Here is a 26,571-nt window from a genome sequence, read left to right as displayed (position 1 = left end):
TGTTTTACACTGACAGATTGATCACTGGCGATTGATATCCTGCACAAATTTAATATGACGACTCTGGAAGAGGTGGGGGAAAGGGCAGGATGGAGGGTGGGGGTGGAGGGTGGATTGGGTTCGAGGGGAGGGAGGGACAGTGGCATCAGCTTTACTGAGTAGTACGGGAAGGGAGCAATTAGTGGACAGCATATTTCATCATGCAGCCAATCATGGAAATGCATATCATACAGTTTCCAAGTGGTGGCAGAACACACACACAAAATATTGCTGTGATTGGCAAGCTTTCGGAGCCAGTGGCTTCTTCTTCAGATGGAAGGGTTGACAGGGAAGGAAGAAGGGTGAAGGGAAAGAACTGGAGAGGTCTAGGAAAAGGGGTAGATTTTGGGAAAGTAATCCAGAACTATGGGTCAGGGAAGACTTACCATACAAGATGAGAAGAAAAGACTGATTGTCGAGGACTGCATCGGAAGAGATTTGAAAACCCGAGAGCTTCAAGGTGGAAGACAGGGTAATATGCAAGACAGAGATTACTACTAAAACACTGTACATGAGTTAATAACACTGAGTTAGCTAAGTGCATTGTACATAACGGAAGAGGGAGGGGGCGGTGAAAAATAGACAGGAAAGACAACGGAAGATGTAGAAAACTAAAACGGAGTGAAGCAAAGAGTAGTTACAGTGAGGAAAAGTTCAGATGGAAGAAATTAATGTAAGTTAAGACCAGGTGCGTGGCAAGAACCAAGGACATGTTGTAGTGCTAGTTGTTCTGCAACTGGATATTGTGTGTTGCCGGTATACACCGTCTGCCAATTCCCATTCACCCTGATTCATAATTTGCTGGCAGTCAGGCCGAACAGTGTTCAAATAACAGCTGGTATATGACGTGTCGTTTCGCAGGTGGCTCTTCCTTTGATAGTACATGTTTTGCAAGTTACAGGGCTATTACATGTTGTGGTAGGAAGGTGCGTACAGCAAGTCTTGCAGCAGGGACAATCACAGAGGTAGGAGCCACAGGGTAGGGACATGGGTGCAGAAGGAGCATTGGGTCTGACAACACCGTTGTGGAGATTGGGAGGGTGACGGAAAGCTATCCTAAGTGTGGTGGGCGAAATTTCAGACAGAATGGATCTCATTTCAGGGCATGATTTTATGATATCATGGCCCTTTCGACGTAGCTTATTAACACATTACAGAACAGGATAATACTGAGTCACAAATAGTGTGCTCTGAAGCACTGCTGATACCTCCACAGAACAGCTTTGGAGCGGAAACTTTTCCATTTCAATGAAAAATCAATCCAAGTCAAATGCCAGACAGCTCTTAATTTTGCTCTGGTATCTGAAATTATCAGAAATTTCATGCAAAACAGTATCTGTTCTTACTGCCCAGGAGAAAATACGATTGCAGACAAGCAACTATTACCGGGCATAACAAAAAGCAGGTTCACTCAATTCAGACCCAACAAATTCCAACAAATACAGTCCCAAATTCTGGATTCTGCCTACATAGCGACAAAGTGTACATGTAATACTTTCCCATAGTATGCAGAAGGGGCACACATAAGGAGAAGCAACCACTTAGAGTATGTCGTCGTTCATCTTGTGGACCCATTTCCATTTCCAATCGAGAAGGAAATGTGACGACAGAAAATTTCTTCACATCTTTTCAACTTGCTAAGAAATTCAAAGGGTCAAAAAATTCATTATATGGTACAGTGAACAAGATCTGATGAGTTGAGACATGTCACATGCTGAAACACAATCCACCACTTTCTTGCACCAGATAACAGACTACACCATGATTGTATACTAGGAAAGAAGAATAAAAATGTCATTATTCTGAGTACACTGCATGGTACAGTAGCAGTAAAGAAGGAAAGAAGAAACTTGAAACCACAACATTCTACAGTGCAACAAAGTAAGGAGGGGATTGGTTGATCGAATTACGTGTAAATATACAGTACCCCACACATCGCATGCAGGAGATGATCAATGCATGGCTTCATATATTTGTTTCCTTTATTTATGCTTTTCTTTTACTTTGTTGTTTCTGACCCCCTCTAAATCTCTTTTTTCCTCTAGCTCTTATTTGCACTATTCATTTTTGTCTTCAACATTTTCGTTTACACCTCGCTATCTTGGGACTGAAGCTGGCACACTGCTTATCAGTGGTGTAATTTATATCTACTCTCTCTCTCTCTCTCTCTCTCTCTCTCTCTCTGAAGCACACCCCACTTCAACCCCGCATCCCCATTTCCACAATAGGTGGGTCTGCATGCCCTGCCCTTCCCTTTCTTCACCAATATATTCCACAGTCTTCCCTGCAGAAGTTAGGATAATACATATAATTATATGTATATCAGCACTACTGAATCATCCTAATGGTGATTACTGCCCAGGAATTCTTGTGTGTGTGTGTGTGTGTAACAGAACACATTTTTCAATATTTGCAATCAGCAGAGCACCACACATACAAGACAATTTCGATGTAGCAGGTTGTATCTATTACGGTGCTTATTGCACACATGATGAAAACTGTATCATATATTCAAAGTCTGTCATCCTTTATCACACAGTACTTCATAAATTTCAAACCTACTGAAATGCCATCATCTCAAAATGTAACTAGGTAGTTTTGTAGCTCCAGTATCTCTGATTACAGCTAAGTTTGTGTTTCACTCAAAATGTTAAATGAAGGTCAGATTCATGAAAATCCCCTCTATTGCAGTCACAATTCACCCTATATTTGGGACAGTGTAAGAAGATCCTTGGCAGCTCAGTGTTTTTGCCAGCTTTCAACTGCAGAGCACTAACAGCTGCAGGCGAAAACAGTAGCTGTCTAAAGAGCTATGACAACTCTGAGGCATTGCCACAGACACATTTACAAAATCACACGACTGTATCAGTCAAGTTTGGCCCATGAAAGCTGCCGTGCCCAGCACGCTGCAACTGCCAGGCATCAACTTGTGCCGACTCAACTACAGTCTTTGAGCAAGTATCATTGTTTCCTTAGAGTAAGTCCTAAATTGCAGTTTAACGCAAAGTTTTATTTGTGATAAATAATTATGTAGATCTGGAATAGTAGCAATTCATCAATATTTGCACATCCTGCAAAAACGGTTACTATTTAAGGCGCAAGCACGTTGGTGAAGGTAGAGAGGAGGTATTTTAAATATGTTGGAAGTGATATTAAACTAAAACTGTTGTACTAGATGAAGATTTTTGGAAATAAAATTTTAATTTCTAAAAGAATTAGTTCAGAGGAACTAGAGGAAATTTAACCTGCTGTATGTGAATTTTTAGTCCCATATGACAAAACAGCAATCAATATTTTTTAGAGTTATTTATTATGAATGTAATTTTCATTTCATTATGGAATTTATTTTAAATGTGGTTACATAAAACCAAAAGTGATACTGCTCTTCACAAAAAATGAAACAATAAATGCACTACTAAACTATCAGATGCACTCACAGGCCAGAAATGAACAGTTTACACCCAAACCTCCGTATCAGACAGTCACTGGGAGCAAGCACCATATATCGACATAGTATCAACAGAACTCCAAAGTCGTTTGTGCTACGCGTTGACATCCAGGAGAAAGTGTGTAAACAGTAAGTAATAACTAACATCTGACACACGGAGCACAGGAAAAGCATAACTGTGAGCATCTGTGATGCAGACATTCCGTGAGAAAGACAGTAGTGCATTAGTCTGTTGTATTGAGGGTTCCGGGTTCGAGCCCTGTACTGTAGTACGTGTGAAACTGTTACAGGGGACACTATATTCCTCAGTGTAAAATGACTCTTGGGGTTTATAGCAATGTTCTTTTGGCAGACTGCTTTTATAAATGACAACAATTACTATTAACACAGGGAGTGGCACAAATACTTGATCATTTCTGTTCGTGCGCAATACAGTAGTCGTATGGAGGGCAGTGGAGGGGAGTGCAGCATTTCGAGATTACTCGAGGCAGTTTCAGTTATTGTGGAGCTGTGGTTCAGTAAGTATTGCACATTGTCACATTTTAAAAGTGGCGATACTGTTCTGTCATACATCAGTTTCACAGACATTTTCACGTATTAGTAGGGGACAATTTCCACTGCGTAACATGATTAAATTGTGGGTCAAGACCTTCAGATCACCCATTTTAATGTCAAAACAAAAGCCTCAATGATGTCCGAGGTAGGTCAGAACACTGGACGATGTCAAGCCGTGCCGACTAGCCCGCACCGACCCACACGTAAATGACCTACCACTCTTCAATTGTCCGATTGCTTGGCAACAAGTATACTGCACGAAGGAGATAAACTTTCACCCACATAAAACTGCAATTGTTCAAAACCTTAAGCCTCACAAGTGCGCTAATTGCCAGAGATTTTCAGAACAAACAATCGCTCTGATGGGCAATGACAAATTCCTCGAGCAAGTGACGAGGCATATTTTAATCTCTACAGATATGTTAACAAACACAATTTTCGCTATCGATTGGACACAAACCCATAAGAGTTACACGAATGCTCCATGCACAGTTCCAAAGTCACAGTACGGTACGGGGTTACCAAAGCGTGTGTTATCGGGATGTATGTTTCGAGGAGAACAGTTACGGTAAACCGAGAATGCTGAACACTTTCTTAATTCCCAAACTGAAAAGAAACTGTCTCAGTACAAAAAAGATTTTGTTCCAACAAGACGGACCAAAGGCCTGTACAGCAAACGATGTTATGGGATAGGATACTCGAGGGGCAAGTTCTGTGGCTGCATAATCTCTCGCGATGGCAACACTGTTCAGCCATCTAATTACCATGAATTCAGCGTTTGTGACTTTTTCCTTTGGGGTTAACTCAAATTGTAAGTGTGTGTAAACGAACGCCGTACACTGCAAGACTTGAAAGAAGCTACAGGACAAGTTATTGCATTTATATCAAATCAAATGTCGAGTAAAGTGTGACAGCTCTACTGTGAGACTTGGAGCCTATGCTGCAGAATGGCCGCCACTTAAATGATGTTATCTTTAAATAATGCAGTCCTTATGTTTAGTGCTTTATGTGTGTGTAAAAGGTTACATGTAAGTTTTATGCAGTGTTTTTCATTAACTGTTATTTTTTGTGATTCATAATAAACTATGAACTTGCAAAAATGTTTTTATAAACATTGGAGTTATTTTTATTTGAAAACTGCGCAATATTTCTGCCACTCCCGGTACTTCTGCACACGTGGTGTGATTGTCTGTTTATTCTTCTCTTCCAACTGTTTACATTTATTCTGTGAAACTATAGATGTACTGTGAAGGTTTGCTATTTTCAAATAAATGATGCACAAGCAGGCTGCCAGCAGAATACTGTTACAAACCCAGAAAGTCCTTTTAAATATCAAAAGCACATTGTCTCACATAATGGTTTCACGTGCACTACAGTACAAAAACTGGTACGATCAGTGCTCGAACTTGGGAGGTACGACAAACTGACACTAACGACTTCTCTGCAGGGGCTCGAAACAACAGGTGCTCGTGCTTGTGCTTTGGCTGCACTCCTTAGGTCCTTATTGCTTACCATTTACACACATTTCCCGGACAACGGCACACAGCACAAACTGTAGCAGAGTTTCGGTCAACACTCTGTCTATACACGATGTTTGGTACTGACCTGACTAATAGACTTGGGTGTTAAGAGACAGGAATGGGTGAGTAGGAAATTCTGGACAAAGCACAGTGCTGACAGTTGCCCCACCTGGAAGACGTCATGATGTGGACACTGAGGCCCCCGAACGCAGACAGCGCGACCAGCAGGGGCATGCTCCACGACATCGGTCCCAAGACTTTGTCTGCAAATGTGACGGCAATGGCATCTGAGGAGATCATCGCTATCGGAGTGAGGACTGCGAGGTACGCCACATTGGCAAGCACATAAATGAATGTCACCAGTGGGATGGATATGTAAATAGCTCGTGGCAAATTACTGAAACAGAAGAAAAGGTAATTCTCAAAGCACATAATCATAAAGTTGCCCCAACACCAAAAAAACTTGATACATACAAAACTTATTACTAGGGGGCCAATTATCATGGTTGTAATACATCAAAATTTGTGAGGGTGGGGAAGTGGACTCTTTTATAGTGGATCTTGTGACTGATTTGATGTGCCCTGCTATGATTTCATCTGCTGTGACAATCTTACCACCTTCAAGCAGCATGTTCATCCTATCCAAAAAAATTCTGTCCTGTAACAGTCCTGGGAGTTACTCCCTGATGCCTAACACATGTACTATCATCTCACTACTTCTTCCAATTGCTGTTTTACACAAATTCCTTTAATCCTCCTGAAACTTATCTTTCTTACCTTCGTCCACTGAATTTTCAGCATCATTCTGAAACAACACACTTCCAATACTTTACTTTTCTTTTTTTCTGGCTTTGCTACAATCCAAGAGTCACCTCCATACAATGCCTTACACCAGATGGACATTCCCAGGTTTCTTTCTCATGAGGAGAGGTCTCCAAGGGATGGGATCAATTTTTTGAAACTACCTTTATGTGGTTGTTAAGTTAGTGTTACAGGTATCATATCCCGCAGCCATTCACCTCGGTGGGCCCTAGTTTGTGTAAATTGTCAAAACAGAATTTCTTCTAATTCTCTAGAGCACTGAAAATAGCAACACTATAAAACTGGGGCTGTAGTGTAGGAAATAAATTAAGTAGCTGATACACTGAACGTTGTGCATTCAAATCCTGCCAGGCGCAATATTTTTCTTTTTTTTACATCTTAATTGAAATAACTGGTGATTATTTTTATCAGTTAATTGGCATAAATATGATTATTCTCATTTCTGAATCTTTGCTATGTAATTTTCATCGTGCTATTACACCCACAGGGAATGATAGATGACAAGAAACACACTACATGCACAATAGAATTGGAGTAGCATGTTTATAATGAAAAATGGTACACATTGCACCACATGGGAAAGTGGATAATAAACATAAATAACGGTCATGTTTGACACAGGTTAGGCTCCCAACATAAAGATCAATATCGGACACGTTGCAAGGAATACCCCTCTTCAGGCACTAAAGCATATTTTGGACCTGCTATTCGTGCTGGTTACCAAACTATTGAGGAGTCTTTGGGGATATTGTCCCAGTCTTCTCTTAAGGTGGATTTTCAGTTCTTGCACGGTTCAGGGAGAGGGTGTTCGTTAAAAAAACACGTCTACCAAGATCACCTCTGGCATGCTCTAAAGGGTTTGGGTGTGGGGAGTAAATAGGCCATTCCATATAGTCAATATCTTCACTTTCCAGTGTTTCCAACACCCCTGCCATATTATTTTTTGTTTTGTTTTAGGACACAAAAACAACTGAAGTAATAAGCATCCATGACATAACCTTCAAACACTAATACGAAAAAGATGTTAAAAGCGACTAAACATTGAGCCCAATTGACGGAAGGAAAGAGAGCTAAGAAGAAAAACTTTCTCCAGGAGAGAGATCCACAAAATACGCTGTAGAGATAGCAGAAGTCGCAGAATCAGAGATAAAATGTCCTTTGCCATACTGTTGCAACAGATAAAAAATAAAATGTGGTCAACAGACCGTGCGACGTTTGCCAAAACAGCTGATAACTCAGACGCAAATATATACTATAATGTAAGAGGTTAAGAAAAAGGGCACTCGGTAACAGCAATGAACACAAAGTGGTTGGGGTCACTACTTAACAAATCGCGACAGCTAAAAAGACTGTGCCAAGTACGCAACTTAACTAAAATGAACGCGAGGCACAAGGGCCGAGGAGAGGTCAGTCTAGCTGCTGGGCAAGGTCTAATTCCCTGGAGCTTGTTCCTGTGAAGAGAAGACCATTGGTGATGCCAAAGTGACACCACCTACCAACAGATAACAACACGGAGATCATCCAAAGGAATGCAAGAGATAGCAGGTCAAGGCAGGACGACTGCGGCCTCGGCAGCAGCCTCGTTGCCCGTCAGACCGACGTGACCGGGAGCCCCATCAGTCCGACACGACTGGGAACCCACCCAATCGTCACAGTGGTTCCTTCAACAGTGATCAAGTGGAAGCTCTTTTGGATGGACTGTGTACAGCATGCTGAGTGTCTAAACGGCACAGAGAGAACTGGAGCAGATAACAAAAAGCCTGTGGCACGAGATGTACTTGATGCCCTGATAGAGGAAAAAGTGCACTGCTTTAAAAATCGAGCAGTGTTCTGGAATCTGATACCGAAACACTTTGGTGCCAATGACGAAGGCGCAACTGACACCAGGGTCGGTCAGAGCCACGTCAGTGTACACAAAGGTGCTATCGCTAAGTTGCGTGCAAACATTGAGCAATGTACAGTGACAGATCAGATCCAGAGTAGTTCCCTCAGGAAGCGAACGAAGCCCGAGACGAGCACGGTCTGTGGCAGGTAGGGTGAAGTTGAGCTGCCGGAGCCATAGCCGGAAGCGAACTTCAGGAGGTAACAGAAGAAGGGCGCATCCCGTAGCGGGCAAGGGAGTAATCGAAAAAGAGGGTATAACACGGGTGGGTGGGCACAGTAGACAAACGGCACGCATATCCACAGAGGAGAACGCCACACCGTTAGGGCAGCGGTATGTCGGCAGCTTCTGCACACAGACACGTGTGGCCAAATGTATACCACAATATTGGATTGTTTTAAGATGGTGTAAGATGGATGGACGTGCAGGTGAGTAAATGAAACAGCCAAGAACTGACAAGGGATCGGTACAAATGGAGAACAGGGGTCCAATCTGCTCCCCAGAAAGTATTGCTTAGGACACACAGGACACTGAGGAATCGGGTCAGATTTGTGGGAGGTCCAAGAAAGTTTTCTATCGAGCACGAGTCCCAGGAATTTTGTAGTTTCAGTGAGCAGATAGCAACAGACCCAAGATGTAAAGATGGTGGAAGAAACCTTTTGCACTGCCAGAAGTTCATTCAAACAATTTTGCCAGTGGAAAAGCCAAAGCCAATGTCGGTGCTCCTCGAGTAAAGACGATCGAGACATCACTGAAGGCACCACTTGAGGAGACAAATCTGTGGAGAACTGCAATAGATCCCAAAGACACCAACAAAAGGGGAGCCAGCCGGAGATACCTGGCAGGACACAAGCCACAATAAGATTAATGACTATAGCGACGAGGACGATGCTCGTGACATTCTTGAGGCAGCCTGTTCTCCTGGATAAAGGTGTCTGACAGGGTCAAACCCACACATACCTTGAAAACTCAGTCACTTACAAATTTCCAAAGGAAATGGTGCAGGCAGCCTCGAAAGCTGCATGTGTATAGAGTACAAGGATATCAGTCCTCCAGCAGATGGCGTAGACTTTCTCCAAATCCCAAAACATGTCCACAGTCTGGTATTAATGCAGAAAACTGTTCATGACATGGGGCGACAAAATGATGAAACTGTCAACTGCAGAACAGTGCACTTGAAATCCATACTGTGCATTTATTAGCAGATTGCAAGACACGAGTCACCATACCACCCAACCACGAATCGTACGTTTCATTACCTTGACAGCTGGTGAGGTAAACGGGGTGGTAGTTAGAAGGATGATGTTTGTCCTTACTGGGCTTAGGTAAGTGCATGAAAATGACTTCATGAAAGCACCTGGGAATATTCCCAGTTGCAAATGTTAAGTATGAAGGAGAAAGTGCTTGCCCGCAACAGAAAGGTTCTGCAACATTTGAATGTCAACTCTTCCAGCCATGGGGTGGAGGATTGGGATGAAGTGAGAGCACGATCTAGCTCCCTCGTAGCAAAGGCGGCATTGTAGCACTCTCACTTCTGAGAACAGAAGTGTACCACCCGATGGGGAAAGGCAGGGTGATAGTGGCTGGATCTTGAAATCTCCACAAAAAAGTGGCCCACGCTGTTGATAGCAATAGGGTACAAAATGACATCCTTTGCTACAGTCAGGCAATAAATTGGGGACTGGACCTTGGTCCCAGATAGCTTACGAAAGTTGCCCCACACAACAGAAGAGGGAGAGGAACTGTTAAAAGAACCAGTAAATGAAAGCCAGCTAGCTTTCTTGCTATCCCAAAAATGCCATGACACAGCGCATGCAAGGTTTATATCAAATAAAGTTTGCCATTATAAGATGACTGTTATCTTTGTGTGCTAATTGCATTGTGGCACGCCTGACTCCACTGAAGGATTGGGACATAGCGCGGTATAGAAGTAGTCAAGCAATCGAACGTTCAGTGGCAGTAAGCATAACATTTGTAAGATATTCTACTTGGTCATCACAACTGGGGAAATACTGTTCATTTAAGGTTGCCAGGGAGGAGTAAAGCCTACATGTGGCCTTAGAAAGCAGGCAATTGGGTTCATTTGTGGTGTGGCGGAAGCCAGCAAATGGACAGCGCATGGGAAATGGACACACGAGTATGTGTCAAAGAGAATGGACCACTCGAGACAAGGGGCAAGCTGGGCAGTGGTGTGTGTGTGTGTGTGTGTGTGTGTGTGTGTGTGGGTGGAGTCTGAGAAGAACGTCAGTCCTCCAGTGTAAGACTGACGAGGTCGAGTTGACTGAGAAAGTCATCGAAGAGGGAACCTCTCGGACAGGTTTTTGAAGAGCCCCAACACGGGAAGGCATGCATTAAAATCACCGAAGAGCAAAAAGGGATGAGGGAGTTGACCAGTAAGCTGCTGGAAGAAGTCTGAGCTGGTGACCAAGAATGACGGAGGGATGTAGATGTTGCAAAGAGAAAGGTGAAGTGAGAAAGGATAATGCAGACTGCAACAGCTTGCAGCCGAGTGTTCAATGAGATGGTTTAGCAATTGATGTCATCCTGGATGAGCAGCACAACTCCCCCATGAGATGGAATACTGTCTGCGGGGAGGAGGGGGCGCAAATCAAAGAGGACTCAAAGGAAACACTAGAGGTCAAAGCGGCCTCGAAGATGCAATTTTGTTTCTTGGAGGCAGAAAACAAGCGGACGCTGGGATTCCAAGAGCAGCTATAATTCCTCCTTGTTGGATATAATGCCGTGAACGTATCATCGGAGAAGAGTCGTGATGGGGAATGGGGAAGATGGAACAAATGAATGGTAGTCCCCTCAATGGCTGAAGGATCATGTTCCACGAGACCCACAAAGGTGTCGGCATTCTCCCCTGTCAGTCTGCGGAGCCCAGGGCAGAGAAACAGTTGGCAGTGTGCACCGGTGACACGGAGGTCAGCCGGGTGAGAGTATCACACAGCGACACCATCGAAGAGGATCATCGAGTCAGTGAAGGAGAAGACCGTTTACCTTTGTTTGATTTTTTAGAGCCTTTGTGGATGGTAGATGAAGACTCGGATGAGTGTCAGCTCTAGGGACGTAAAACATCTGTGTGCGAGTATTCCGTTTGCCCTTCCTGGCCTGCTGGTTAATGTAGCAGGTGATTCTGGGGAAAGATTTGGTGGCTCATCGCGCATCTGTAGAAGAAGGAGACACGGATGTTATCATTATATGAGCAGATTTTACAACTGCAATGCTGAATCGACTGGAGTGTGGCCAAGAACCCATGTGAATTGTAAATGGTTGCGAAAACGCACTTGACCTCTTCGCCACAAACAATCCAGAGCTGATAGAGAGCATCATGACTGATACAGGGATTAGTGATCACAAGGTCGTTGTAGCTAGGCTCAATACCGTTTCTTCCAAATCCACCAGAAACAAATGCAAAATAATTTTATTTAAAAAAGCGGATAAAGTGTCACTAGAAGCCTTCCTAAGTGAATCTCCATTCCTTCCGAACTGACTATGCAAATGTAGACGAGATGTGGCTCAAATTCAAAGATATAGTAGCAACAGCAATTGAGAGATTCATACCTCATAAATTGGTAAGAGATGGAACTGATCCCCCGTGGTACACAAAACAGGTCCGAACTCTGTTGCAGAGGCAACGGAAAAAGCATGTGAAGTTCAGAAGAACGCGAAATCCCGAAGATTGGCTAAAATTTACAGACGCGCGAAATTTGGCACGGACTTCAATGTGAGATGCCTTTAATAGGTTCCACAACGAAACATTGTCTCAAAATTTGGTAGAAAATCCGAAGAAATTCTGGTCGTATGTAAAATACACAAGCGGCAAGATGCAGTCAATACCTTTGCTGCGTAGTGCCGATGGTACTGTTACCGACGACTGTGCCGCTAAAGCGGAGTTATTGAACGCAGTTTTCCGAAATTCCTTCACCAGGAAAGATGAATGGAATATTCCAGAATTTGAAACACGAACAGCTGCTAGCATGAGTTTCTTAGAAGTAGATACCTTAGGGGTTGCGAAGCAACTCAAATCGCTTGAGACGGGCAAGTCTCCAGGTCCAGATTGTATACCGATTAGGTTCCTTTCAGATTACGCTGATACAATAGCTCCCTACTTAGCACTCATATACAACCGCTCGCTCACCGATAGATCTGTACCTACAGATTGGAAAATTGCGCAGGTCGCACCAGTGTTTAAGAAGGGTAGTAGGAGTAATCCATCTAACTACAGACCTATATCATTGACGTCAGTTTGCAGTAGGGTTTTGGAGCATATACTGTATTCAAACATTATGAATCACCTCGAAGGGAACGATCTATTGATACGTAATCAGCATGGTTTCAGAAAACATCGTTCTTGTGCAACGCAGCTAGCTCTTTATTTGCACGAAGTAATGGCCGCTATCGACAGGGGATCTCAAGTTGATTCCGTATTTCTAGATTTCCGGAAAGCTTTTGACACTGTTCCTCACAAGCGACTTCTAATCCAGCTGCGGGCCTATGGGGTATCGTCTCAGTTGTGCGACTGGATTCATGATTTCCTGTCAGGAAGGTCACAATTCGTAGTAATAGACGGCAAATCATCGAGTAAAACTGAAGTGATATCAGGTGTTCCCCAGGGAAGCGTCCTGGGACCTCTGCTGTTCCTGACCTATATAAATGACCTGGGTGACAATCTGAGCAGTTCTCTTAGGTTGTTCGCAGATGATGCTGTAATTTACTGTCTAGTAAGGTCATCCGAAGACCAGTATCAGTTGCAAAGCGATTTAGAAAAGATTGCTGTATGGTGTGGCAGGTGGCAGTTGACGCTAAATAACGAAAAGTGTGAGGTGATCCACACGAGTTCCAAAAGGAATCCGTTAGAATTCGATTACTCGACTAATAGTACAATTCTCAGGGCTGTCAATTCAACTAAGTACCTGGGTGTTAAAATTACGAACAACTTCAGTTTGAAAGACCACATAGATAATATTGTGGGGAAGGCGAGCCAAAGGTTGTGTTTCATTGGCAGGACACTTAGAAGATGCAACAAGTCCACTAAAGAGACAGCTTACACTACACTCGTTCGTCTTCTGTTAGAATATTGCTGCGCGGTGTGGGATCCGTACCAGGTGGGATTAACGGAGGACATCGAAAGGGTGCAAAAAGGGGCAGCGCGATTTGTATTATCACGTAATAGGGGAGAGAGTGTGGCAGATATGAGACGCGAATTGGGATGGAAGTCATTACAGCAAAGACTTTTTTCGTCGCGGCGAGATCTATTTATGAAATTTCAGTCACCAACTTTCTCTTCCGATTGCGAAAATATTTTGTTGAGCCCAACCTACATAGCAGCAAAGACTTTTTTCGTCGCGGCGAGATCTATTTATGAAATTTCAGTCACCAACTTTCTCTTCCGAATGCGAAAATATTTTGTTGAGCCCAACCTACATAGGTAGAAATGATCATCAAAATAAAATAAGAGAAATCAGAGCTCGAACAGAAAGGTTTAGGTGTTCATTTTTCCCACGCGCTGTTCGGGAGTGGAATGGTAGAGAGATAGTATGATTGTGGTTCGACGAACCCTCTGCCAAGCACTTAAATGTGAATTGCAGAGTAGTCATGTAGATGTAGACATTATCTGTGGAGCGAGGCAAAGCAAGAATGGTACTATAAGTGCTGGATGGTAAAATGCAGGGCTTTCGAATAGTCAACAACTTGTGACAGACAGCATCCAGATCTCCTGGATGGCCCCCTAATCGAGATACGTAGGACATTCACGGGCGAGGCGCCACTGTCGCTATTACAACTGATATAGTGGGAAGGAAGAGGTGGGCAATCGCTCTCATCAGCATCCCTATCACAAGTAAAACAATTGGCTGTATTTTGACAGGACATGCGAGCACGGCTGTAACATTGACACCGGTGGCAGCGCATTGGCTTTGGAAAGTAAGGCCGGACTGTGATAGCTTCATAGCCTGCTCTGATCTTCAATGGAAGCACTACTCTATCAATGAGTGTGTGTGTATGTACTATGTTTGCATCAAACATTTTCATTACCCAATGGACTGCAGTAACACCTCAACTGGAGAGCATCAAGCAGTCGAGTGTAAATAACGTCATGTGAGGAATTCAGTCTTTGACGGACCTCGATACGAACGGGACAGCCGTGGAGGAGCGAAGCTGTAAGCAGTTATTGGGTTTGAAAATCACAACTGGACTTAAGATGCAAAGTCCATTATGTAAAACAGAGAAGAATTCACAAGGCCTGCAACTGCATCAACACCTTTCTGAATAATAAACGGATTAATCGTAGCAACGTGCTGACCACCCCTGGTGCACCATACCACGAGAAACTGAGGTGCAGCTGGGAGAGTCTCTGAATCTTTAGCCTTACTCCGTTTACGTTTAGTAGATTTAGATGAAGACGGTGACTAGCTCATTGCTAAGAAATCGCCCACGACTGCCAGCATCTACGATGGCACGCTCGTTCCAACTGAGGGGACCTCTCAGAGCAGGGTCGTCACTTGCCTCAGGTGATTGCTCACACCTCAGGTCGCACCTTCTGAACTCCTGGCTGGGACCAACCGGAAATTTGGGAAGGTAACAGCTCAGGTAATCACCCTTCCATGGCCCGGCCTATTCCTGGGCGTACGTACGAACCCTACCTGTCGATTCGTGGCTGGGATTACACGTTACCCAGTCACCTGTTTCGTGTAAAACACGAGGGCTGGCACAGATGTGCAGCTCAGGAACAGAAAAGCTGCTGCAAAGGCTGTGGCCCCATAGTAGCTGAGCATGAACTCACAAAAGAGTGGTAAGTCCCCTTGGGAGTCAGTGGTTGTGTGTTGGGCAGTCACTGTCGTCCATAAACAGAAAGTTGGAATCTACCACACCCCTAAACCAAAAGAATCAATCCAGACTAACCTCCTTGCAATATTGCAAATTCACGCATGTGCACACACAAACACACACGCGCGCATGCGCCCACACACCACCTGCCCTTCCATTACGGTTCAGTTTTAGGTGGCTCGATGTCCCAGGTTTGATTCCATACCATGTCGGGGATTTTCTCCGCTTCAAACAAAGAGTGTGAGTGTGAGTGTGAGTGTGTGTGTGTGTGTGTGTGTGTGTGTGTGTGTGTGTGGTCCTAATCCCTATCATGACTTGACCACAACTGTTGTGGTCATGTCTTTTAAGTAAACACTCCTTAAACAAATTCATGGGATCCAGATATTGGTAGCTTAAGTTATGCAAGTAGTGATATATCTGACTGTCTATACATGGTGCGCATAGGGGCGTTCTTGAGATTCCGAAACTGGTGGTCTGTGTAAAATAACTTCTCAAAGCAAACGGCTGTTTGCAATTTTCCTTGGTACATATTTGACTGGCCGCCGTCCCTTATCCACAATTGATCAACAGAAGGTCCTCAGTTTTTAGTGATTTTCATACTTTAAGTCAATGTCTCACTGTCTTAATTTGACACACACAACTGAATTTTCCATTCCAGACGCATTTGAAGCTTAGCTTTGAAAACCCTGTTTAGGTTCCCAAAAGCACCCCAATCCATTTATTTCTTTCACTCCCATTCAATTTACTGTCTTTAACTGCACTAAATACAGAAACTCATCAATTTGTTCTACTACTGCATTCTTAACTTTTATTACTTTCTTTGTAGTGTGTTGCTTACACATTTTTTTAAGGAAAGGTATACTGCATTATAAGCTAGGTCTACTTACACATAAGGATTCTTCAGCTCTTCAGTCATGAAGTTTAAGTAATTCCTGGAAAAAAAGGAAATCCAATGGTAATTATTCAACATTCAACAGGAAAATATCAACATATCCTATATTACATTCTATCAGTTTGGTACATTTCTTCAAAACAGAACTGAATGTGCGCATTCACCCCCCTCCCATAAATTTATGCAGAGTTTTCCCAAGAACCTTTGTAAACTTTTGTTATTCAATTACACTCTATATTCTGACTTTAATAAAACAGTACAGTAATGCCAATGATAATTCGAGTTTGCCTGCAAGAAATGCAAAAACAAATATCTAGTGCATGGTAATCAGCATCACATTGCAAATCTCTCCTTCTGTCCCCCAAATTCAGATTTCCACCAACCAATTTCCCATCAGTGACAAATAATCTTGATTAGGTTTTCACATGACAGAACTTTCTACAGGCAAAAACTAAATTTTAAAAATCAATTTTCCACTGTTGTGTTTCACACTAGGACTGAATTAGTATTGCAAGCCTGACCAAATCTCAGTTTACCAACAATTAGTTGTTTTATGCTAATAGTGTCTAAGAGTAGCTTTTCCAGTTTCATGAGCACCAAGAGGCGAGGTTACGCAAACTTTTGTAATACTTTTAATTATAAGAGAAAGATTTCCTTATGGATGTGCATGAAATCTAGTTTAGGAGCATAAAGTTGGGGGGTGAGGGAGATCGTTGAAGAGCAGATGTTTAAAAATCTTATGTATGCCACTTAATGCTTACAAAACTATTTCATTACACCCACACAGAACACGTGTGTCACAGAAAAATATCAGAAGTGATAACTGGTGGAACATTTTGGAGATGTGGAACAGCTAGAAAACTTTTAAATGAGTAAAGATACATTTGTATTCCCATGGACAGATGTAAGGAATGTTTTGCTGCCAGTCTTTTCCACTTAAAAAAATGGGGAGGAGGGGGGGGATGGGGGGGGGGGGGATAGCAGATTACAAATTAGATGGCTAAGCAGAATACACAGTTGTTACCAACCAGTACAATTTTCTTAATAAAGAGAAAATAGACATGTTCAGAAAGTAAGTGTAGTAAATTTTTATACGTTTTAGAAAAATTGCATTTGAAAAAAAATTGCAGGATATTGTTGACTATTATTCCAAATAATCACCATCCTGTTCAATGCACGTGGTGAGCCATGGCACACGCTTCTTTATGCCCTCCTCAAAGAACTCAGCCGATAGCTTTAACCCCCACTTTAGAACCTCTTTCTGCACCTGCTTGTTATTTGAAAATTTAGTTTAACATATATCTGCCATCATGGAGGTGAAAAGATGATAATCTGAAGGGGCAAAGTCATGGGAATATAGGGATTCAAAACATCCCAACCAAATGAATCCAAGGGTGCCCTAGTGGCTAAAGCTGTATGAGGACACGTGTTGTCGCGCAATGAGCACACTCCTCTTGTCAACATTCCCCTCCTATCGTTGTCAACACTCCTTTTGAGTTTTTGGGGTGTCTCAATATCTTTGTGCATCAATAGCATCCCTGAGGCACGAACTCTACCAAACCGGTTACCTTTTCGGTTCCAAAACACTGAGGTCATAAATTTTTTGGCAGGAACTGTGGTTTTGAATTTTCAGGCAGATGGAAAATTGGTACGACACCACTGTAGTGATTGCATCTTTGTCTCAGGCATGTAATAAGCCACCCACATTTCATTTCCAGTGACCGTACAGCTCAGAAAATCCTCACCTTCCAATTTGAGTCACTCAAGAAACTTGCGGGTGCTACTAACTCAAATTTTCTCGTGCTGCTCCGTCAGCTGTTTTGGAACCCATCTTGCACACAGTTTCTGGTATCCCAGCATTTCTGTGAGTGTTTTGTATAAAGGACTTTTGGGGAGTTGTGGAAACATCGCATAAATTTCATCCACTGCCAGTCTGCGGTCTACATTAACAGTTTCCTTAATTCCCCCCACCCCGCCCCACCGACTTGTCAGCCAGTGTGATGTCGCCACTCCTTTGTTCATCACAAACATTTGTTCTGTCCCTACTAAACTCTCTACATCACTTAAACACAGTCATTCTGTTCATAACACCTTCACTGTAAACTGTTTTGATTCGGTAGGTGTTATACCTTCTGTGAGTAGGAAGTGGATTATAGGACGTGGCTCGCATTTGGTGGGATTTCTTACAGACATCTTTCTCACAACTGGACACTACGTCAGTTTGTGTACTACTGTGTTCCTACGGTGCTCACTCTGGTCAGGGGGAACCCCTTTAACACACAGTGTTGCCAGCTCTCAAAAAACCACAGATGGTTATGATCACAGTGCATTTACCTTCTGAACACACCTCATACCAGCATTTATATCTCTCATTGTATTTATTAAAGGGAAAAGTACTTCTCTCCAATTAAATAACAAAAATGCATAACTTCCAGTCGAACCCAGTACTGACTCCATACAAAGATCACAGTGACCACATTAACCAACATCTTACAAGTAAGCAGCGAATTGACTGCCCGATCACAATTCAAATGGAACAGAGCATACAGACAAAGCAAATATTGACACTGGAAACTGAAATCAGCCTACCAAACCCACATTCCAGAATCAGTACTGAGTTGCTCAAAAGGTTTGTCTGGAAAGTGACGTCACCAGTTCTACTACGATGCTCCAATCAGTCAGAAGACAGTCTCTCATTCAGCATTAGTCTGTGGTAGTTGTTAGCTCCCCAATGTGACAAACCTCAGTTCCCTCCTACCTCCCAGAGAATCGGAATGTGTCTACGTAAAGCCTCATTTAGCAGTCCAGTTCCTGTGGTGACAGTGTTCCCTCAAACAATGAGATATGTGCAATTGAAGTCTATGCGAATTTTAGGAAGTCCACTGCAGAAATGTTTCAACGGACCAATCGGGCATTTAGGAACAAATGTCTGTCAAAATGGTAGGTGTTTCAGCAATGCGAGACATTCTTTGGAAGGCAATGCTCCGGATGTGCTCTGCTGTCGACACGTGAAGACACCGGCTCCCGTCTGTGAAATTTTGAACTCGTCCCATAGTATGAGAGTCTGCATGATAGCTCAGACTGGATGTACCCAAAACCACTGTAACTGAGCAATGGCAGATGAAGAAATGTGGGTAGATGATGACTATGTTTGGTTTGTGGTGAACTCAACTGCGCAGTTATCAGTGTCCGAACAAATTCTCAATCTTTACTCAGTCCAATCTCGCCACTTTAATGAATGATGATGAAATGATAAAGACAACAAAACACCCAGTCCCTGAGTGGAGAAGATCCCCAACCCGGCTGGAAATTGAACCCAGGACCCCGTGATACAGAGGCAGCAACACTAGTCACCAGATCACGAGCTGCAGACAAATGGACGCAGCACTGGTCCCGACAAGATTAACCGACGACCACGTGTCCAGTTGAATCCTCATTTGTGGATAACTTAGAATTATGTAGAAATAATGCCACTTTTTTGAACAGTGTTATAACGGGAAATAAGTTTGGCTTTCTGAATACGATCCTGAGACGAAGAGACAGAGCTCCGAGTGGCATACCTCGCAGTCATTATGTATGAGTAGATCCAAAGTCAAGGCAATGCTCAGTCATTTTTCAATTCCAGTGGTATTATTTCCTCAGCCCCAGGCACCTCCAAAGGACGCCACTCCAAAACTGTCCACAGCATGAAAGCTGCTGTTACCTGTACCCAGAAAGACAGTCCGACTGAGCCTTCTGGGACGCCTTGGAAACCTAGCTGAGAAAAATGTCTCAACACGGGAAGATCACACAGTGAAGAATTGATTCGTTGTACTAACACGTTAGTTTTACAGACTTAGTGACATTACTTTCAAGACAATTATTGCACGTGATAATTGGTATTGGGAAAAGCCTCAGATTTGGGAGCATTCCTGAGTGCTTTCTCTGCTGAGCCTCGCTTATCGGGTCCCACTGACTGCCGAAATTTTATTGATGGCATCCATCACATCCCCTCCTGCAATAGGACCAGTGCCAGTAGAGAGTTTGGTTATTAATGCCTGAATGTTGCTGCTGCTTCACTCCCTGGTCCTGAGGGCACAGGTGACTCAATGTTAATCTGTGGATGTTGATCGATCATCATTAGGTAAATGGAAGGTTGGTCTTACTCGATTGTAGTTTCACTGAATTAATGACAATTTGCATTGACAATAAATTAGAATCTATCACTGTAACACACTGTGTGAGATTTTCGAAAAATAGTTTCAAATGAAGCAATACTGTGTTGTTTGAGGCTTTCCTCGCACAACAACTGCTCCGAAGGTTCTCGAGCATTGTGTCAGGTCGTACTGTTTAGACAATACTTCAGATGCAATGCCTGAAAATCTTTCACGAAGAAGCTACAGTAGAACCACGCTAACCTGTCCCCTACAGAACAGAGTATGGTCGGAACGCAAGACAGACTACCAGAGGACAGTTTTATTGACCCATAACATCATAATACAGTACAGTACAACTTTTAATTTTCAACTGGAAATACTATCTGAAATACTGTTAAATGTTAACACAGTACAAAATGAAAACAAAACATTGACACACACAAAAAATCTTACACAAAAGTGTCATGTACAGTAGTGCCTGTTCTGTAAAATATGTCTGTATTATTCTGTTACTGTGAGAGTGTGTGTAACAACTGTACATACCTTATTACAGTATTGATATGAATATAACATATGTCTGCTTGTGTCTGTATATGTGCAGATAGATGTGTGTGTGTGTGTGTGTGTGTGTGTGTGTGCACGCGTGCGCGCGCGAGCGAGAGTGTATACCTGTCCCTTTTTCCCCCTAAGGTAAGTCTTTCCGCTCCCGGGATTGGAATGACTCCTTACCCTCTCCCTTAAAACCCACATCCTTTCATCTTTCCCTCTCCTTCCCTCTTTCTTGATGAAGCAACCGTGGGTTGCGAAAGCTTGAATTTTGTGTGTGTGTTTGTGTTTGTTAGTGTCTCTATCAACATACCAACGCTTTCGTTTGGTAAGTTACATCATCTTTGTTTTTAGATATATTATTACAGTATTGCATTGACACACAACTGATTTGCACTCAACTGTTTAACACTTGAGAAATTACAGGGTAAAAAACGGTGGTACGTTCTTACGCAGGATAATAAAAATTTTGTATTGTTCTTTTGCTTAGCAGACTAAGACAATTATTTTGCCACGATGTTCCGCCATTTCCTAATCCACAAAATATCTATTGGGGTAGACGTAGAACTTTGTTCAATGTTTTGAAGAGCTATATCAAATCCATTTTTCGCGTGCGTGTGTGATACTCAGCCACAGGTTCATTGTTGTCATTATCTTTCCCATTCTCATCAGTTGTTCAAATAACAGCATAAATGATTTGGTCGTCAATTCTGCTTCCACCATGTAGTCAGCGTCGTGTACTGATCCACTCACTCTTATTACTGAGCTCAATATCCAGTTGCAAAGACAGCGTCACACATTTATGTTCAGTTGGTGCCGTAATTTACTTTTACACACTTCAATTTGCAAGAACGCTTTCTCTAATTTATAAAACAAATGTGTGCATACCATTTATTGATGGAGCTAGAAACAGATTATTTCATACTAAAACTAATCAAACAACCGTACCTACCATCGGTCAACAGCCTACTGATCTGTCGACAAATCCAGATCTGACTGCAGCAGCAGCCCACATATGTAAACAAACACCAGAAATGGGTCGGTCAGACTAAGCGGGGAGTTGGACTACGTGAGGTTGGATTAGCGAGGTTCTACTGTATATCAACTTTGTATATCGTTAACAAGCTGCTCTCCTTTTCATCACACCAAACTAGAGCATGCAGACACTAGAATAACAGATCAGTGAAAAAGCAGGTTACCCACCATCCAGAGTAGGAAAATATACCAGAATAAATGGACACAGCAATCCTGCCCGGATCCGAGTGGGAACCTTCAAAGGGATTATTGAAATTTTCAGTGTTGCCTGCAAAGAAACAGAAATAAACCTCAAACTGGTTACATCAATTGTTGACATTATTCCATCTTAAAAATATGGAACATTTTTCTTCCCACTTACCCATAAAAAAATATGCCAACCCTGCAATGATAATAAGTACTAGTGCCAAAATCTTAGTGAACATAAACAGGTTTTGCATTCGACTAGTCTTGCGGACATCATAACAGTTCATGAACGTCAGGAAACCTGTAAGTACATAACAAATTCATTATTAGCAAAAATTATAGTGAGAAATATTAAATGTTAATTATGACTATCATTCTCTGAGACATAGCTAATCAGAAAACTGATAAGCTATGGTCTTACAGAAATTTCTGTACTACACATGTACAAGATCTCTAATCACAAATTTTTATCCCGTAAATGCAGTTCATCCATCTGATGTTCAAAACCAGTAATGAGATAGCTCACTATTTTTGAGTTCAGTGTATGCTTAAATCATGTAATAAACACAAGTCTTCTGATCCAGACTGTATACCAATTAGGTTCCTTCCAAAGTATGCTGATGGAATAGCTCCATACTTACCAATCATATACAACTGCTTGCTTGACGAAAAATCTGTACATTAAGACTGGAAAGTTCACACCAATATTTGAAAAAGGTAGTAGCAGTAAACCATTAAATTATAGACCCATATCATTAACATTGATATGCAGCAGGATTTTGGAACATATATTGCGTTCGAACATTATGAATTACCTTGAAGGGAACGGTCTACTGACACACAGACAACATAGATCTAGAAAACATCGTTCTGGTTTCATAACTTCCTTTCAGAGGGGTCATAGTTAGCAGAAACTGACGGAAAGTCATTAGTAAAACAGAAGCGATTTCTGGCGTTCCCCAAGGTAGTGTTAGCTGCCCTTTACTGTTCCTTATCTATATAAGCAATTTAAGAGACAATCTGAGCAGTAGTCTTAAGTTGTTTCCAGATGATGCGGTCATTTATAGACTAATAAAGTCATCAGAAGATCAAAACAAATTGCGAAATGATTTAGAAAAGATATCAGTATGGTGTGGAAATTGACAATTGACTCTAAATAATGAAAAGTGTGAGGTCATCCACACAAATGCTAAAAGAAATTCGTTAAACTTTGGTTACGGAATAAATCAGTCAAGTGTAAAGGCCGTAAATTCAATTACAACGAAATTGAAAAGAACACACAGAAAATGTTGTGGGGAAGGCAAACCACGGACTGGGCTTAGTTGGTAGAACAGACAGAAAATATAACAGGCATACTAAAGAGACCACCTACACTATGCTTGTCTGTCCTCTTTCAGACTACTGATGTGTGGTGTGGGAACCTCACCAGACAGGATTAATGGAATACATTGAGAAAATTCAAAGAAGGGCAGCACGTTTTGTATTATCCTGAAATAGAAGAGAGAGTGTCACAGACATGATACAGGATTCGAGGTGGACATCATTAAAACAAAGGTGATTTTTGTTGCAGTGGAATCCTCTCTCAAAATTTCAGTTACCAACTTTCCCTACATATGGAGAAATGATCACAATACAATAAGGGAAATCAGCATTCACACAGAAAGATATAGGTGTCAGTTTTTCTGCATGCTGTTCAATAGTGGAATAATAGAGAATTACTGTGAAGGTGGTTTGATGGCCCCTCTGCCAGGCACTTAACTGTGATTTGCAGAGTATCCATGTAGATGTACATGTAGATGCACGAAAAATCGATGTCACGGATATAGGATCTCAGTTTTGGGGATCATTTCTGCCACCATTCTTGCTGTCAGGTGTGACCTGTGCTTTCTTCCCATTACTGGATATGGTTTTCTGTTTGAGGTATCTACGGTACGTTATAGTTATAAGACGGCTAATTCAGCCACAACTTCGTTATAGATTCTGACAGGGATACCACAGCCTCTAATTATTAATATTGTCTAACTGAGCTGTACACCTGGCTTCTTAGCGTGAACACTATTGATCTCTGTCGAACAGTAGTATTGTAGCATTAGCTAGACATGAGGTGCCAGCACGCTTTTGAAGAACATTATTCCTCATGTTGAATGTAGCAGCAACATTTGACAGATGCTGCTTCAAAGTTAAGAGTTCTCTCCATTGTTATTCGAGGTATTTTGGTGTATTGCTGTAATGCAAAACTTGGCCTCTGAATGTGACTTCTGATTTGAAATTTGCCTGCCGGACAGGTGAAATGCAGATAACTTGCTTCACATTCATAGGTGCAACTTTTAATTACCCTTACATGTTTCCTCCACGTGGAAAGCAATATGAGTAGTCCAAACTGTCTGAAAAGACCTCTCAGTTAAAGGACATACAAGAAGTTGGAGGTCCTTTTCAGGATCCATAAGTTTTTAGAACTGGACATTTAATTTACTCGCAAATCATCAAGCTAAACTCCATCTAATGTACTAAGCCACTCTACTGCTGTGAGAAATCCCATTTCTGGTGCCCAAATTCTACTCTCTTGTTTACATGTCAGCCACAGCTCACGTCCACGCCATAACGCAGAGCTGCCCACGGCCTTATACATCAATTGCATGTGTGTCTTTCTTTTTTGATTTTCAGCCATGTATTTATTTGTCCACATGTGATGTATTTATTTGTCCACATGTGATTTTGCTAGTATGTAGAAGACAATGTGAAGAAAGTGAGGGAGATCGGGGAGGGGAGGGGGGGGGGGTGCAACAGAGTTTTGGAAGTCTAGTACAGCTCCTGCAGGATAGCTCAGGGTCCTGTGCAGAAATGCATTCTCATTCTCAGCACTGTACGAGCTGCCTCCATTCCAAAGGGGCACCCTGCTCAGTTTGCTGTCACCAACTGAATGTATATTTTTATACCCAGGGCGGGTTGTCCATTAGCTACTGTGGTGTAACGTATCACACCTTTAGAGTGACGTGTAACCCTACATCTACCTAGTTAATGAATCACGGTCGCAACAGTTGAAACCATTTACGTACAAAACATTTTGTGCGTAGCCTGGTGCTGGCAGGGCCACACTGCGAAATGAAGACGTGGATGTGCCAGCTTTCTCACACAATTTTGACAAAACTATTCTGTAAAAAACAAAAAACATTCTCCCACAGCCTCTGTCATCAGTTTCGTGATGAACTGCCTAACGTTTTATTAAGTCATATGTACTGTGATATTTTGACAGTAAGGAAGTTAGTGCACAAAATTTAAATAGCTTTCAGCGAAAAGTAGTGGTCGCTATGAGCTTGCGTTTTCTCTCTCTTAGGTCATACACTGATGCATACAAAATGTAGCTTGCATATAGAACTCTCCTGTAGAGTTTGTGAAGGCTCTCGTAAGAACTTCAGCATACTGGGCATGGGAGTTCTCATCGCTCATATGCCATCCACATGTGGCCAGACTGTGTGGGAGCAATTTTTTGGTGTGGGAGGGATAGCAGCTGTCAAAGTGCAGATACTGTTGGCAGTTTTTAGGTTTAATGTGGACAGCGGTGTGGATGAGGCCATCAGAGAGGTGAAGTTAAATGTTCAGGAATGTGACAAACTGGGTTCAGGATGGACAGGTGAAGGAGATTTCCTATGCCATATCCTCACACAGCCCCAATCATTCCACCACCCCATCACCCAATATTGCCCTGGACTGGAACAGCTGAACCGTATCCTTCTGGAGGGCTTTGTTCGTCTACCATCATGACATGAAATGAGGGACACCCCGACCTAAATCCTTTCGACCCCTCCTAAAGTGATATTTCATTGCCCACCCAACCTACAAAGCATTCTAGTCCATCCCTATGCTACTCCCAATCCCAACCCCTCGCCCAGAGATCGTATCCTTTTGGAACACCCAGGCGCGAGGTCTGCCCAATCCGCAGACCCATCATTCCCACTCCAGTTCTCTCATAGGCTTATCCTACCCCCATAAGAGGCTAGGCCACCTGTGAAAGCAACCATGTCATATACCAGCTCTGCCGCAAACACTGCAGAGCTTTTTTTTTATTTCAATGGCTACTTCACAGCCTGGTTCATCTACTATTGGTGATGTTTGTTTATATAATTGCTTAGTTTGATACTTCCAGCCTCTACTGCAGAATCTGAAGAGAAAATCTGACCTGTTTAGTATCCACAGTCATGAAGTAATAAAAAGGTGAGCTAAATAATATCACATCATATTAGAGCTCACGAACAAGTCATCAACACTAGGGAACATTACACTATTGACCCAATTTGTACCCAATTGTTTGTTTAATAACAGACTGTTTCACAATTGTTGCACTTACTACTGCATTAATATATTAGTGAGATGAAATTGTTTAAACCCTGCTGCGTTTGTGGCAAAATAATCTAATTTTAATGTGGTAACAAGTCAGGTGAAATTGTTCTTTCCGTTGCAATTTCAGAACAGTCCAGCAATCTACTGCGTTTTTTAAAATAAATGGTCAACAAGTCGAATTATTAGTCATACTGGCTTAACCTGACATTTGTAGACACGATAGCTGTAGCTTACAAGTTCTGCTTGTGAGTGACGTTCAGCTATTTAACTGCACCTCTCCTACCACGTGGCAGTCACCTGGATGGAACCCCCTCCACCACCAGCTTGCCCTCTCCTACCAA

At 42.4% G+C, this 26,571-nt stretch overlaps 1 protein-coding gene across 1 annotated transcript in view; it reads right to left on the bottom strand.

The window, feature by feature from the left end:
* LOC126215058 (Y+L amino acid transporter 2) overlaps positions 1 to 26,571 on the bottom strand; it is a 78,104-nt gene that overhangs the window by 16,272 nt on the left and 35,261 nt on the right. The window contains exons 5-8 of the mRNA XM_049941707.1: positions 22,068 to 22,193; positions 21,875 to 21,974; positions 15,985 to 16,029; positions 5,732 to 5,959 (exon numbers count right to left, since the gene is read on the bottom strand). Coding sequence (XP_049797664.1) covers positions 5,732 to 5,959; positions 15,985 to 16,029; positions 21,875 to 21,974; positions 22,068 to 22,193 — 499 coding nt within the window. The remainder of the gene's footprint in view (positions 1 to 5,731; positions 5,960 to 15,984; positions 16,030 to 21,874; positions 21,975 to 22,067; positions 22,194 to 26,571) is intronic.

Source organism: Schistocerca nitens, chromosome 12, assembly GCF_023898315.1.
Source record: "Schistocerca nitens isolate TAMUIC-IGC-003100 chromosome 12, iqSchNite1.1, whole genome shotgun sequence".
Lineage (NCBI taxonomy): Eukaryota > Metazoa > Arthropoda > Insecta > Orthoptera > Acrididae > Schistocerca > Schistocerca nitens.
Note: the sequence above shows the minus strand (reverse complement) of the source record. Positions and strands in the feature narration are given on the sequence as shown.